Source organism: Oncorhynchus tshawytscha, linkage group LG17 (assembly GCF_018296145.1).
Source record: "Oncorhynchus tshawytscha isolate Ot180627B linkage group LG17, Otsh_v2.0, whole genome shotgun sequence".
In the NCBI taxonomy this organism is placed as follows: Eukaryota; Metazoa; Chordata; class Actinopteri; order Salmoniformes; family Salmonidae; genus Oncorhynchus; species Oncorhynchus tshawytscha.
The window spans coordinates 10500766-10515191 of NC_056445.1; the positions used below are offsets into that span (position 1 = coordinate 10500766).

Below are 14426 nucleotides of genomic sequence, written 5' to 3' on the forward strand. Positions count from 1 at the left end.
GGAAGAAGCAAACTTTGCAGACATTAACATTTGTGTCATTTTCAAAACTTTTGACCACGACTGTAGACTGTATGGAAGGGAGTTTAGTCCAACGGTAGCGATTCCTATAAAACCACCATGGCTACTCCCGCCTCCAGTAGTTGATCTCGAAGTGTTGGAGAGACTACAGAAAGATATGAAGCGTGTTGATCCATCTGATTTGTTTAAGAGACGTCTGGATACTGTGTGTCAGGATTTTGTGGCCATTTACACAGATGGTTCAAATGATCCAAGGACGGGACGTACTGGGTCAGCATTTGTCGTGCAGGAATGTGAGGTGGCAGTCAGGAAAAGTATTACAGATCATCCGTCTGTACATACGGCGGAGCGGATGGCCATACTGTTGGCCTTGCAGTGGGTGCAGGAGTAGTTATTTGTTCTGATTAATGTGCAGTGTTGAGTCTCCAGTCCTTTAGCTCACGTAGCAGACAAGACCTGCTTTATGAGGTGCTACAAACCCATGGCAGGATTAGACAAATGTGTATACAGATAAGATTTACGAGGCAGTTGATGTACTGGCCAAACAAGCACTTAGTAGTGGGCATGTTTGATGTTGTAGTTTCAATGAGCATTCTAATCCCTAGCTATTTTCTTTAAATACTAGACAAGGGACAATATCCAATTTCATACATAGGCTAATCATTGTTTATAAATCTATCAGCATATTTAATTGTACTGTAAGGTTCTTTGAAGAGTGGTATATAAGCCAAGTTAACCTCAACTTGAATGGACTCTTGTTGAAAATTCAGAACTTCACAGGAGTAAGCATGGTTGAGAACACTTGTTTGTTCTGCTCTTTGTTTTCCCTATATCTAGGACCATGTGTTTGGTGCAGTCATGTGACATGCCTGGATTTGAACCTTTTCATCAAAAGTGTCCTCTTTTCTTATTATGTCAGATGGTCCAGCACCATCCTCAGACGATTTCTTTCATTTTTGGTGTAATTCAATATTTCTGGATAAGGCTTAAAATACAGGATCAAATCTTGCTACAGTATGTCACTAAAGGCAGAATTAGGGGAAAGTGTTGACTCTCTCATACCTGTGCTGTGGTCTTATTGTGCTTAACAGCGATGGCCTTTATCTTTGGGTCCTCCAGCAGGGACGGCTCACCAGGTTTCGCTCTGTTGAAAATGTAATTTATTTTATGTTGACGTGAAGTCAAACACACGTCATTGTTTGTGGTGGGTGGGGCCTGAAAAAAAATCTAGGGAAAGAGTAGGGTCTGACACTGAACGCACTCATTGAAACGTTGTTTATAACAAATTCAACACAATGCATGTTTTGGATCATTTCAGAGTACAGGTTGAGTGTATTTTAATTCTAGAACCTTCTATTTGACCCAAAGTGACTGTATACACATCAGGAGTATCTTAGAAAAGTGTGATCTGTCTCACCATGGTCTGTCTGGCGAGCCCAGAGGGGTGTAGGCTGTCACTGAGATGCCTTTAGCGTGACAGTAGTTGATCAGCTTCTCCTGAGTCAGATAGGGGTGGCATTCAATCTGAAGGGACAAATACAAAGATGAGCCGTTGGTAATACATAGAGATGGGGCCATAATGCCTTGATACAAACTGTACGGGCGTGTTTTGTCTGTCTTGATCACCACAGACTACAGTACCTGGTTGTTGGCAGGTTTATACTTGAGGCCTGGCTTGTTCAGGATGGATTCAATCTGGTCTTTGTTAAAGTTGGAGACACCAATAGCCTTGACCAGTCCAGCATCCACCAGCTCCTACATAGCCTATACAATAGGTCAAGATCTAGCTCAGTAACCTGTCAAATATCTTACGGTATAATATTTTTCTCTGGTGTCCGGGGGATGTTTTGTTTTGAAATACAGTATACCATTTTTGTCTTCCTTACCTCCCAAGTGTCCAGGAAGTTGCTGTCACCTGCGATTACTTGTCCGTCTTCACCAAAAGGAAATAGATTCTCGCCAGGCTGCATTGACAAACAGATAAACCAATTAGGCACATTTGGGCAGTCGATACAACATTGAACAGATATGCAATGGTTCATTGGATCAGTCTAAAACTTTGCACATACACTGCTGGCCAAAATCGAAATTGCGCCTGGGCTGGAATAATACATTATGGCCATTCTCTTGCATTTCAAAGATGATGGTACAAAAAAAATACAAAAAAAACATGTTTTTTTCATTGTATTATCTTTTACCAGATCTAATGTGTTATATTCTCCTACATTAATTTCACATTTCAACAAACTTCAAAGTGTTTCCTTTCAAATGGTATCAAGAATATGCATATCCTTGCTTCAGGTCCTGATCTACAGGCAGTTAGATAGGGTACGTCATTTTAGATGAAAATTGAAAAAAGGGTCTGATCCTTAAGAGATTTTTAAACAACCAGAATTACAATGTCATACTCATGTCACAACGCCCATAAAGCTAACCTGCTAGATGGCTCATAATGTTAGCTAGTCAACTAGCTTGCTAAATAGCCATTTTCGTAACTTAGCGTTGACAAAAAAATATGCATGATCGTTTGTCTCTACATTAACTAACAAACTAACATATTCCTCACAACTGTCAATTTTTTTGTGCATGATTTGTTATTTAAGTGATAATGCCAGAGAAGCCGGTGTTTGGAGGATATATTGGCATGGGTGTTGTTAGACCCCAACTGTTGTCACCCAGGCGAAGGATATTAGAGTCATGGCCAAAAGTTTTGAGAATTACACAAATATAAATTTTCACAAAGTCTGCTGCCTCAGTTTGTATGATGGCAATTTGCATATACTCCAGAATGTTATGAAGAGTGATCAGATGAATTGCAAAGTCCCTCTTTGCCATGCAAATGAAGTGAATCCCCAAAAAACATTCCTACTGCATTTCAGCCCTGCCACAAAAGGACCAGCTGACATGTCAGTGATTATCTCGTTAACACTGGTGTGAGTGTTGACGTGGACAGGGCTGGAGATCAAATAACAGACTGGAAGCTTCAAAAGGAGGGTGGTGCTTGGAATCATTGTTCTTCCTCTGTCAACCATGGTTACCTGCAAGGAAACACGTGCCGTCATCATTGCTTTGCACAAAAAGGGCTTCACAGGCAAGGATATTGCTGCCAGTAAGATTGCACCTAAATCAACCATTTATCGGATCATCAAGAACTTCAAGGAGAGCGGTTCAATTGCTGCGAAGAAGGCTTCAGGGCGCCCAAGAAAGTCCAGCAAGTGCCAGGACCATCTCCTAAAGTTGGTTCAGCTGCGGGATCGGGGCACCACCAGTACAGAGCCTGCTCAGGAATGGCAGGAGTGCATCTGCACGCACAGTGAGGCAAAGACTTTTGGAGGATGGCCTGGTGTCAAGACGGGCAGCAAAGAAGCCACTTCTCTCCAGGAAAAACATTAGGTACAGACTGATATTCTTCAATAGGTACAGGGATTGGACTGATGAGGACTGGGGTAAAGTCATTTTCTCTGATGGATCCCCTTTCCGATTGTTTGGGGCATCCGGAAAAAAGCTTGTCCGGAGAAGACAAGGTGAGCGCTACCATCAGTCCTGTGTCATGCCAACAGTAAAGCATCCTGAGACCATTCATGTGTGGGGTTGCTTCTCAGCCAAGGGAGTGGGCTCACTCACAATTTTGCCTAAGAACATAGGCATGAAAAAATAATGGTAGCAACACATCTTCCGAGAGCAACTTCTCCCAACCATCCAGGGACAGTTTGGTGACGAACATTGCCTTTTCCAGCATGATGGAGCACCTTGCCATAAGGCAAAAGTGATAACTAAGTGGCTCTGGGAACAAAACAAAAAAAATGATATTTTTGGTCCATGGCCAGGAAACTACCCAGACCTTGATCCCATCGAGAACTTGTGGTCAATCCTCAAGAGACGGATGGACAAACAAAACCCCACAAATTCTGACAAACTCCAAGCCTTTAGTTATGCAAGAATGGGCTGCCATCAGTCAGGATGTGGCCCAGAAGTTAATTGACAGCATGCCAGGGCATGCAGAGGTCTTGAAAAAGAAGGGTCAACACTGCAAATATTGACTCTTGCCTTATGGCAAGGTGCTCCATCATGCTGGAATGGTCTCAACTTCACGTAATTGTCAATAAAAGCCATTGACACTTGAAATGCTTGTAATAATACTTCAGTATTCCATAGTAACATCTGACAAAAACATCTAAAGACACAGAAGAAGCAAACTTTGCAGAAATTAATATTTGTGTCATTCTCAAAACTTTTGACCACAACTGTAGATTGTATGGAAGGGAGTTTAGTCCAACGGTAGCGATTCCTGTAAAACCACCATGGCTACTCCCGCCTCCAGTAGTTGATCTCGAAGTGTTGGAGAGACTACAGAAAGATATGAAGCGTGTTGATCCATCTGATTTGTTTAAGAGACGTCTGGATACTGTGTGTCAGGATTTTGTGGCCATTTACACAGATGGTTCAAAAGAGCCAAGGACGGGACGTACTGGGTCAGCATTTGTCGTGCAGGAATGTGAGGTGGCAGTCAGGGAAAGTATTACAGATCATCCGTCTGTACATACGGCAGAGCGGATGGCCATACTGTTGGCCTTGCAGTGGGTGCAGGAGTAGTTATTTGTTCTGATTAATGTGCAGTGTTGAGTCTCCAGTCCTTTAGCTCACGTAGCAGACAAGACCTGCTTTATGAGCTGCTACAAACCCATGGCAGGATTAGACAAATGTGTATACAGATAAGATTTACGAGGCAGTTGATGTACTGGCCAAACAAGCACTTAGTAGTGGGCATGTTTGATGTTGTAGTTTCAATGAGCAAGGCAGAGGCAAAATGCCTGATATGAACAGAGATGGCAGGAGCAGTTGAATAGAGATAATAAGGGCATGCATTTATTTCAAGTACAGAGGAAAGTCGAGGATACAGGAAATGAGTTTAAAACGTATATTGAGTAGAACGTCATAAGATATAGTCTATCATATTTTAGATTTTTTTAAGAGCAACGGAGCTGGCAGGTAGGATTTAATTTCTCAGTCTCTGGTCCACACTCCAGTACAGTAGGTGGAGGTAATGCACCATAACTTTCGATGCCAACCTCCGATCAACCCCGCCGAAGAAGTAGCGCGTTTGACCACATAGCGCCCCGCGTAGATGACAGAAACCTTGCAGACAGGAGTCGTGGCCAATGAAAATGCTTTGTGAGGGCGACATGACATGCGCATTATACACTGTTGATGACTTGGCTAGCTGTTTCGACCGAGCTTTGAAACAGGATCGCTAAAATATATTAAACATAGTCTCCTTCGTTAGACACGACCATGCTACAGTTTTTGGTGAGTTGATATCGAAATGAAAACAATGTATTACTGTTTACTGATGGGCTAATTATGTTGTATGCTAGCTATATAACCATCAGTGCTGCTGACCTAGCTAGTAAAAACAACATGTGTTCCGTCTTGATTAACACTTATTTATAATCTTGCAGGCTGGGTTTACCTTGGGAAACGTTGTTGGGATGTACCTCGCTCAAAACTACGAGGTACTAAGAGGAACAACTATCGCCGCGGACTAAACTCCACTACCAACCGAGCAGAGTAAGGCTTTGGAGTCAAACTACATCGACAAGGTCAATACTTAAATATATATTATGAAACATCTACCCTGTACCAATGTTTGTCCTCTGTAGTTGCGTGCCTTTATTTTGTTTGCTGAAATCCATACTTTTCCAATGAATGTTAATCAAATACAACCACCGTCTTTCCTTGTTGAGATTCAATGGGCGGCATTTGCGCAGTTGCCATCTTACAGGCTGACCACACCGCCGCTCGTTGCAAAATAAATTTAGAAATCTGTTATTCAATTATTGGCACCAACGAGCGTTGGCAAGGGCTAAAATATATAAATCCGTTCTATTTCTAACGCAGATCGCACTGCAAGTTCTACCTCTCCCATCTCCTCATTGGTTTATAGAAGCAGGTACCCATGTGCCATCTCCTCATTGGTTATATCCATGTGGGTGACTGAAAGATGAACAGGTCAGTGGTGGTAATGCACCTAATTTATGAAAGTTCCTAATTGCAATATAAAGTCAAGAGAAGAAAAGGCCTGGAAGGAAGAGATGACTGGAAACGATTCGGTTGACCGTTTTATGTGTGGATTAATTGGCAGAGTTGAGGAACTTGTGCATTTCAGGTAAAATAATAACTCAATGTTTATATCCCAGGACAAATTAGCTAGCAAGTGCAAGCTAACTAGCTAAATTGCCATAAATGTTTAATGCTTTTCGACCTGTCCCCAAATTAATATAATTGGTTCAGAGTTTGTTATGATATTTTAACCTGTATGTCGTGATTGCGTTTGGTGTGGGGGGACAAAATAAATGTAGGCACGATGGCAGCTGATTTGGGTTCCGTGTAACAGGCTGATCACACCACTCACGTTGCAAATAACATTTTGTAATCTATGTTATTCAATTATTGCGCCTGCGTTGCCAAGGGCTAAAATAGATGTCCTTTCTATTTCTGACGCAGATCGCACTGCAAGTCCTGCCTCTCCCATCTCCTCATTGGTTTATAGAAGCAGGTACCCACGTGCAATAGCCTCATTGGTTATACCCACATGGGTGATTGAAAGATGAATTGTGTTGCGGGTCGGTGTAGTAATACTATGAAGATTAGATGCCAATCATCATAAGTTCAAAGATGAAAAGGCCTGGAATGAGGAGAGATGACTAGAAACGATTCGGTTGACCGTTTTATGTGTGGATTAATTGTCGGGTAGAGGACCTTGTGCATTTCAGGTAAAATAGCAACTCAATGTTTATATCCCAGGACAAATTAGCTAGCAACAGCAAGCTAGCTAAATAGGACAAATTAGCTAGCAAGTTCAAGCTAACTAGCTAAATTGCCATAAATGTTTAATGCTTTTCGACCTGTCCCCAAATTAATATAATTGGTTCAGAGTTTATGATATTTTAACCTGCATGTCGTGATCGCGTTTGGTCTGGCGGGACAAAATAAATGTAGGCACGATGGCGCACGCGAGCAGCCTGTTTGGGTTCCGTGTTAGAGCAACAACACTGAGCAAACAGTCGGTTGTAGTGGGTTAACTTTGATTGAAAAAGTATGGTATTTAGAAAAAGAAAAGCATGCAACCAGGACAAACATAGGTAGAAGGTAGGCATTTCATAATTCACATTTTTTGAAGTATTGACATTGGGTCGAATCGATGTAGTCAGAGATATTCCAAATAGCCAGGTCTCTGCTCCAATTTCCTGGACGGTGGAGTTAAGTCCGCTAGGAAACAACCCACTATATATGTCAGTCGGTGTCAATGGTTCCCCTGTGTATTTGCCTAAAAAAAAACACAATAGGCCTATGCCATTGAACTCTTTCCTTTTTGGAACTCTTCTGATTACTCCTTCTGTTTAAGGTCCCCAACATTTCCAAAAAGATAGAAGCCTTCAAAAAGGATGTGGAGGCAAAGAAGAAACCTCCAGCAGAGTGAAGAAGAGATTGCTCAACGACATGGAAAGAAAGAACCGGGCAGATTTGAAGAGGTGGGGGGACTATTGGAACAACAAGATGCACACTGCAGAGGATATATACCAAATGTTAATCTCATTTAATATTTTCTATCAAAAGCAGTATGTGTACTAAGGTTACACTGGCAGAGGAATAAATGTTAAAAATGTATTCTCTAAGCAGGGTTTTCACAGTGCCTGGACTGGACCAGTGTTCTTTTTGTTGTTTTGTAATTCTTAAAGTAATTGGCTACTTAACATTATCTTGACATGATGGTGCTATTTATGAGTGTGTATGCAAAGATGACTAACTGCTGTGGGACAACATCTACACTTCAGAAACCTTGGCCTTATCCTTGCAAGAAGCTTGGCAGGCCTTAGCGTTCAGGTCTAAACATGGCATTTTTACCACATGCGCTTGCCATTTTTGACAACTAAACAGAGTGCAGTTACTGCTTTTGAGTGATGTTATCATATAAATATAATTGAATTGCGAGGCCTGTTCTATGGATTGTAATTTCTGTGGGTGTTATGGTATTGAGAATGAGTAGCTCATGTAAATGGCATTTGTTTGCTAATCGAATCTAAATGCTGGTCTCTAACATTGTAGGCCTCACTCAGATGTTAATACATTTGCTGAATTTGGTTCTGTCATAAATTGAAAATAGGTGTTACATCACATAAGATAGTGTTGTCTAGCAAGGGACCAATCCAGTAAAATAGATTATTTTGTAGGGCAGTTATTCTAGCTCGCCATGTTTTATTCTTAACATCCATTATCCGGAGAAGCATTCTTTACACGCGTCACAGAAATCTTTCCTGGGAGCATCTGGGTATGGTGTGCCAGTAGGCCAGCAGAGGTCAATGTATTCCCATGTTCTTTCCACTGTTCTCTGTAAATAACAACCAATCCACCAGAGGTAACCAGAGTTCTATTTTGAATTTGAACAGACTAGATCAACTAAAATATACATTATAATTAGGGATTTATTCAATCTGTAAAGCTGAAGCGTTACAGATTCTGCCATAGAAATGTAGGGTTCATTTCCGATTTAGCCAACATAAGCAGCGTTTAGCATGAATGCAGTCTGATAAATCTGGAATAGTGGCGTTTGCTTAGGGCTGGAATGGAGTTAATGCAATGGTATCAAACGTGAAACTATTCCATTCCGGCCATTATTATGAGCCGTCCTCCCCCTCAGCAGCCTCCACTGATCGGGAAATCGGGAACATCGCCTTAAGATTTATATCACGCTGAAAAGCTGGATTTCCACCATGCGGATTGAATAGAGCCGTAATAAACTGACATTGTTTGCTTTGGTCTTGGCAAGGTTTGTGGTAGAGTCACTTTTTGTTTTTTGGTTTCTTGCCCTTCATTCCTCCTGTTTTCTTTTTAGTTGACTTAGGCCATCCAAAGCCTCGGAACGCCAGACAGTCAACTGCATTGTGGGAAATGTAGTAAACATTCTGCATGGCTGCTGGACTGAGAATGTCCACTTCTGACTTGGTGGCTTTGGCACTGACTGATCTCTTCTTGGATGACCTCCTCCTCTCGGCCTTTTTGACAGGCCTTTTTGACCTTGATTTTCTGGATTTTGTTGATTGTGTAGGCTGCGGACAAACCATTTGATAATCACTATAGATAACATGGGAAAGTTCATGTTAAGCAGTATGTTTTGTAATGTAGGCTACTTGCTCTACACTGCACCCTAGACCAGTGATCAATGTATGCATCAACCGCATCAATGCTTCAAAAACTACATCCAATTTACTGTACCATTGTGTGGACATTCCTCTCCTATTTGATCTGTGAGATCATCTGTTCATTCTCTGCAAATGTGTCACCAAAGAAACCTGGGAATATCAGGGACATCACACGAATAGGTTACTTTTCAAGTAAAGAATGCACACCCCAAAACTAACCAAGTGGCATTTTTATATTAGGTCCTTGTGAACAAGTGAAAACATGTTTTTTTTTAATGTCAAATGAAATCACACCAATATTGAAATAACCTAGAATTGTAATAGAAATAGTTATGCTTACCAACCTTTCAGTGTAAACGTCTGGCAGAGAGACGACTTCCCGTGTGTTTGTATCCCGTTGTCGTAGAGACTAGGCTTGTTCTTGGTGTTTGAATAGGCAGCGGCTTTAACAAGGTTGTCCCCCGTCTCTGTGCTGCTGGGCATGGCGTTAGTTGCTGTCTCACATGTCCTTTGTCTCCCACAAAGAATGTCTGTTTACATCACCATGGTAATCTGCTGATTATCTCCTGGCATCATGAATATTATATTACAAAAACACCATTCCTTATTCACAATCAATAAATAGACCTATACCAAAGGGAGGGGGGGGGGGGTATTTTGCTTACCTTTAACTTCGGGATAAAAAAACAAACACTTTCAGACAAGATATCCTCATGTATTCTCACACTACCGGTTCTCCAGGGAAACTATGTGGAATGCACATAAGTCAGACAACACTATCCTGAATAGTGGATAAAGAGTCAAGAGTGTCGACTTCCTAAACATTATCCATAGAAAAATGTATACTAATTAAAACCATTGATCTCTTTATTTAGAAAATACAGTATAATGAAGGACAGAATTATCTTACAAGTTTCAACTCTGATGTCTTTCAACGGAATAATGCTGCTGTACAGGACAGTCATTGCACATACCCCTGAACAAAATCAATATTAATATTTTTACACTGTCCTATAATTATGACCAAAAAAAACACACAAATAGCAATATCCAAACACTGTAAAACACATCTAGGAACACATCCTCCAACTGCCAGAACTCATACATACATGTACTGTAGAGTATTTCCAGTGATTTTATGTAGAAAAAGAGATATTGCATTGTTTCGAATGAGGTGCTCTGAGTAAGGCATTCATTTATAATCAAAAACTGGCACTCATTACTTTGGCACAAGGTTAGGGTTTCTGAAACAAAGTCAGGAGTAACTGCAACAAGTGTAAAGAAATGATCATTGCGTTAGGTTACTGCATGTGCCAATCAAAGTATAGACTACTTTTCAATGCTTAGATTGTGATTATCATGTTATTGCTATTCCACCAGTTCCACTCATACTTACATACTTTATAGGTAGTGAGGAGGAAGCCATAGTTGTTGATCGTTACAATTATTGTACATTCCGAACCTGAGAATCCTCAAGATAAGCAGTTATTTTTGAAAGCTTTTGCATTCAAGAAAACTCAGAAAGTCAAATGACTGTCTTCACCTGTGTGGAACAAACGTGACATGTCTTTTGAGACATGCCCCAGAAGCAGACATGGTGCTGACTCGATAGACATTTACCAAAACACCCTACATATACCAAATCATGAGTGAGAGTACATTTTGAATTTGTGTTCTAAAAACGGAATTTCAACAAAAGTCACATTTCGAAATATTGTGTAAAATTTCAGAATACAGTTTTAAATATGACATATTCAAACAGAAATATAAAACTGCAGCCATGCACACTTAGATTCCACAAAGAAGCACAACACAGTTACACAATCATCGTTCAATACAAATATAATACAACCAAGTACATCTCGGCCGCCTACACAAATTCCCCGGAGAGAAACACTAAAGACCACACTAGATAATATGAAAAAGGATCATGTCTTATGTGCTTGTGTCATCAGAGAATGTTCCATAACCTTAAGAGAAAGTTACAGAACACTCAGAGAATACTTAATGGCCTTGACAGCCCACGGTAGTTCTGCTTTACAATGAAAGAAATTGACTAGACAACAGATTTCGTAAAAAATCAGCACCATTGTGTGACAACTACTGTGTATTCAGCGAGGGAGATCAGCCTCACAAGGACACGTGTATCCCTTCAGCTGTTATTCAAGGTTAGCTGCTGTGGGGAGGTGGATTGAGGGCTAAACCAAGACAGCCATGACACCTTTGGGAGGACAGAGAGTGAAGCCCACAGGACTCGTCGGGTTCCCAGAGGGAGTCAGGGACACTGCCCTCGACTTACCCAGAGACAGCCTTCCCACATTGGGCCGATGAACCCCCTCAAGCCTCCCAATCCCTGGTCAAACCCTTCAGATCAGCCTCAAAAAGGTTTTCCTGTGTCCTAATCCTTTCCTTTCTCTCCATCTGGCCAAAGGCTTCACAGACCTTTATAAACATAAATTAACTACCACGTATTACTTACAGCCGGGTTCCCCAACAGGTGGGCCGTGGGTGATTAGATTTTTTCTCATTGTTGGATATAAAAAAAAAAAGTTAAACATTTTTAAACACCAGGAAATCAGCTCTATGCGATTTTAATTGTGAAAATCTGTTCAAGTATTCCCATAATATAGAGACAGGATCACATACAAATGTAAGCAAGTTTGGAAGTTATTATCTTTGTCAAATCCTATATCTGTTTGAGGTTTTTGCAGTCAATTTTATGTATACAAATGATTTGCAATTATGTTGTTTCGGCCCCTTGACCATCCCCGCTCAAGAAAAAAACCATCCCACGGCTGGATCTAGTTGATGATCAATGACTTATAGGAATATCTGTTTGTGATTACATGAATTAAAATACTATTAACCTAGAAAGGGGAAATGTGGTTCAATTCTCCCTTAAAGCTCAGTGCAGTCAAAAATGTGATTATCCTGTGGTTTATACACATTTCCACACTACGAGGTTGGAATAATACTGTGAAAATGATGATAATGCCCCTTTAAATGTAAGTGCTGTTTCTTCCTGTTTCTTTGGGATGGAGTTTTGGTCTGCCTAGCGACATCTGCAGGCGGGGGAAATGAGTTAGACTGATAAAAGAGTTCAAAACCTGTCTGCCAATAACAGCTACTTTTCCCCTCCCTACTCAGACCACTCCCAGACAGTCCAAGCAAAATTCTTGCTTGAGAAATTGCTCTTTGCTAAGAAGCTATTTTTGTATACGTTTTACTATTTGAATTGAAAACAATCAATCAATTGTTAGCCTGTTAATACACAGTACTATCTTTCCAAAAATGCCCTTTTTTTCTAGAAATATATCAAATCAGCCACAATATCATCTGCACCTATGAGATTTACGAACTAAAACATAATGGCTGTGATCATGAATAAATACACATGCAAAACATTACAACATAAACTAAGAACAGTGTCAGTGCTTAATTCATTTAAAGAAAGGACATGCCATGGTTTTAAAATGAATTATTCCACAAAGCACAGAAGCGAATCAAATTGAGTGAGAGAAAAAAAATGAACTGGTGGTTTGGACATAGTGGATGGATTGGATGTTGTGACTGACAGAATAGTGACAGTATTCCACATAGCTTGTACTGTAAGAGCCTGCTCCTGCCAAGTTGCCATGACATCGTTATTACTGTCTATATCATTACTGTACAATTTCTGCATGGATACAGGTGACAAACTGATGTTCTACTTCTGCCACATGAAGATCACAGTAGTCGTAGGCTTGTGTCCCTGGTATGCGTGTCCTCCCCGCTCATTGGGCCTGTTGTAGTAGACCCTCCCATTGGATAGGCTGTGAAAACACCTCTCTCTCCAGCCACATTTCATAGCTGTAGTGGAAGTCCTCCGGCAGCTCAACACGCTGGCCCAGAACGCTTTGCAGGCAGTTGTCCACCGGGGCGAACTCGCCGTTCTGGTTCTTGTCGTAGCGACGGCTGTTGAACTTCTCGATGCTCTCCCTCAGGGCGCACTCCTCCGCCTGGAAGTCCCACGGCCGCGCGTCGATATCTGGAGGACAAAAATAACAGAGTTTTATTCTCAGGTCTATTAACTCTATGAACAGCGCCACATAACCCTATCCATTGTCTCTGTCGATTTTCTGTTCGGGAAAATACGTTATACTGTTGTTAAAGGACAATAGACCTCAATAATCAATAAATACAGAGAAAACAGTGGATTCTGGGATTTAAATGACATCAGAGGGACATCCTGTCGGTCTGTATCGCCACCGGGGAAGGCCAACTGCACCGTCCTCAACTGCAAGGCTCTCCAGAGGGTGGTGCAGTCTGCATAACGCATCACCGGGGGCCAACTACCTGCCCTCCATGACACCTACAGTGCCCGATGTCACAGGCCAAAAAGATTATCAAGGACATCAACCACCCGAGCCACGGCCTGTTCACACCACTACCATCCAGAAGGCGAGGTCAGTACAGGTGCATCAAAGCTGGGACCGAGAGACTGAAAAACAGCTTCTATCTCTAAACAGCAATAACTAACTTATATAGGCAGGAGCCTCTTTTTTTACATTTATTTTTATTTAACTAGGCAAGTCAGTTAAGAACAGATTCTTATTATTTTCAATGACGGCCTAGAAACAGTGGGATAACTGCCTTGTTCAGGGGCAGAACGACAGATTTTTACCTTGTCAGTTCAGGGATTCGATCTTGCAACCTTTCGGTTACTAGTCCAACGATCTAACCACTAGGCTACCTGCCGCCCCATTGAGACCCAATCCCTGGCAACTTTAATTAATGGATCACTAGACACTTTATACAATGCCACATTAATAATGTTTACATATCTTACATTACTCTTATCACATGTACAGTTGAAGTCAGAAGTTTACATACACCTTAGCCAAATACATTCAACTCAGTTGTTCACAATTCCTGACATTTAATCCTAGTAAAAATTCCCTGTCTTAGGTCAGTTAGGATCACCACTTTATTTTAAGAATGTAAAATGTCAGAAAAATAGTAGAGAGAATGATTTATTTCAGCTTTTATTTCTTTCATCACATTCCCAGTGGGCCAGAAGTTTACATACACTCAATTAGTATTTGGTAGCATTGCCTTTAAATTGTTAAACTTGGGTCAAATGTTTTGGGTAGCCTTCCACAAGCTTTCCACAATAAATTGGGTGAATTTTGGCCCATTCCTCCTGACAGGGCTGTAACTGAGTCAGGT

At 41.1% G+C, this 14426-nt stretch overlaps 3 protein-coding genes and 1 pseudogene across 10 annotated transcripts in view; 1 reads left to right on the forward strand and 3 right to left on the reverse strand.

Annotated features, from left to right (window-relative positions):
• Positions 1-1074: 1074 nt before the first annotated feature.
• Positions 1075-1779, reverse strand: LOC121839771 (annotated as a pseudogene).
• A 3385-nt stretch (positions 1780-5164) lies between these two features.
• On the forward strand, positions 5165-8010 carry LOC112216842 (short transmembrane mitochondrial protein 1). Its single transcript, XM_024376956.2, has 3 exons — positions 5165-5325; positions 5478-5531; positions 7424-8010. The coding sequence occupies exons 1-3, from the start codon at positions 5311-5313 to the stop codon at positions 7496-7498; spliced, it is 144 nt and encodes a 47-aa protein (XP_024232724.1). The 5' UTR covers positions 5165-5310; the 3' UTR covers positions 7499-8010.
• Positions 8011-8455: 445 nt separating this feature from the next.
• Positions 8456-9656, reverse strand: LOC112216841 (small lysine-rich protein 1). 4 transcript variants are annotated; one of them, XM_024376954.2, is made up of 3 exons: positions 9563-9656; positions 9292-9368; positions 8456-9125 (listed from the first exon to the last, which is right to left on the reverse strand). In XM_024376954.2, the coding sequence occupies exons 2-3, from the start codon at positions 9292-9294 to the stop codon at positions 8859-8861; spliced, it is 270 nt and encodes an 89-aa protein (XP_024232722.1). In that variant the 5' UTR covers positions 9295-9368; positions 9563-9656; the 3' UTR covers positions 8456-8858. The 4 variants fall into 4 exon arrangements, with proteins under 4 accessions (XP_024232722.1, XP_024232723.1, XP_042156073.1 ...); XM_024376955.2 differs by having other exon boundaries at positions 9559-9611; XM_042300139.1 differs by having other exon boundaries at positions 8456-9368; positions 9563-9655.
• A 415-nt stretch (positions 9657-10071) lies between these two features.
• LOC112216840 (striatin-interacting protein 1 homolog) overlaps positions 10072-14426 on the reverse strand; it is a 38404-nt gene continuing 34049 nt past the window's right edge. For all 5 annotated transcript variants that reach the window (XM_042300137.1, XM_042300138.1, XM_024376953.2 and 2 more), the window contains one exon: positions 10072-13245. In XM_042300137.1, the coding sequence (XP_042156071.1) occupies positions 12992-13245 (254 nt within the window). In that variant the 3' untranslated portion in view covers positions 10072-12991. The remainder of the gene's footprint in view (positions 13246-14426) is intronic.

Bases quoted from the DNA above. Each gene is read 5' to 3' on its own strand.
- LOC112216842 (XM_024376956.2), top strand. The intron at 5,532-7,423 runs GTACTAAGAGGA...CTTCTGTTTAAG, and splicing joins ACCTCGCTCAAAACTACGAG to GTCCCCAACATTTCCAAAAA.
- LOC112216841 (XM_042300139.1), bottom strand. From the start codon at position 9,140: ATGGTTTGTCCGCAGCCTACACAATCAACAAAATCCAGAAAATCAAGG.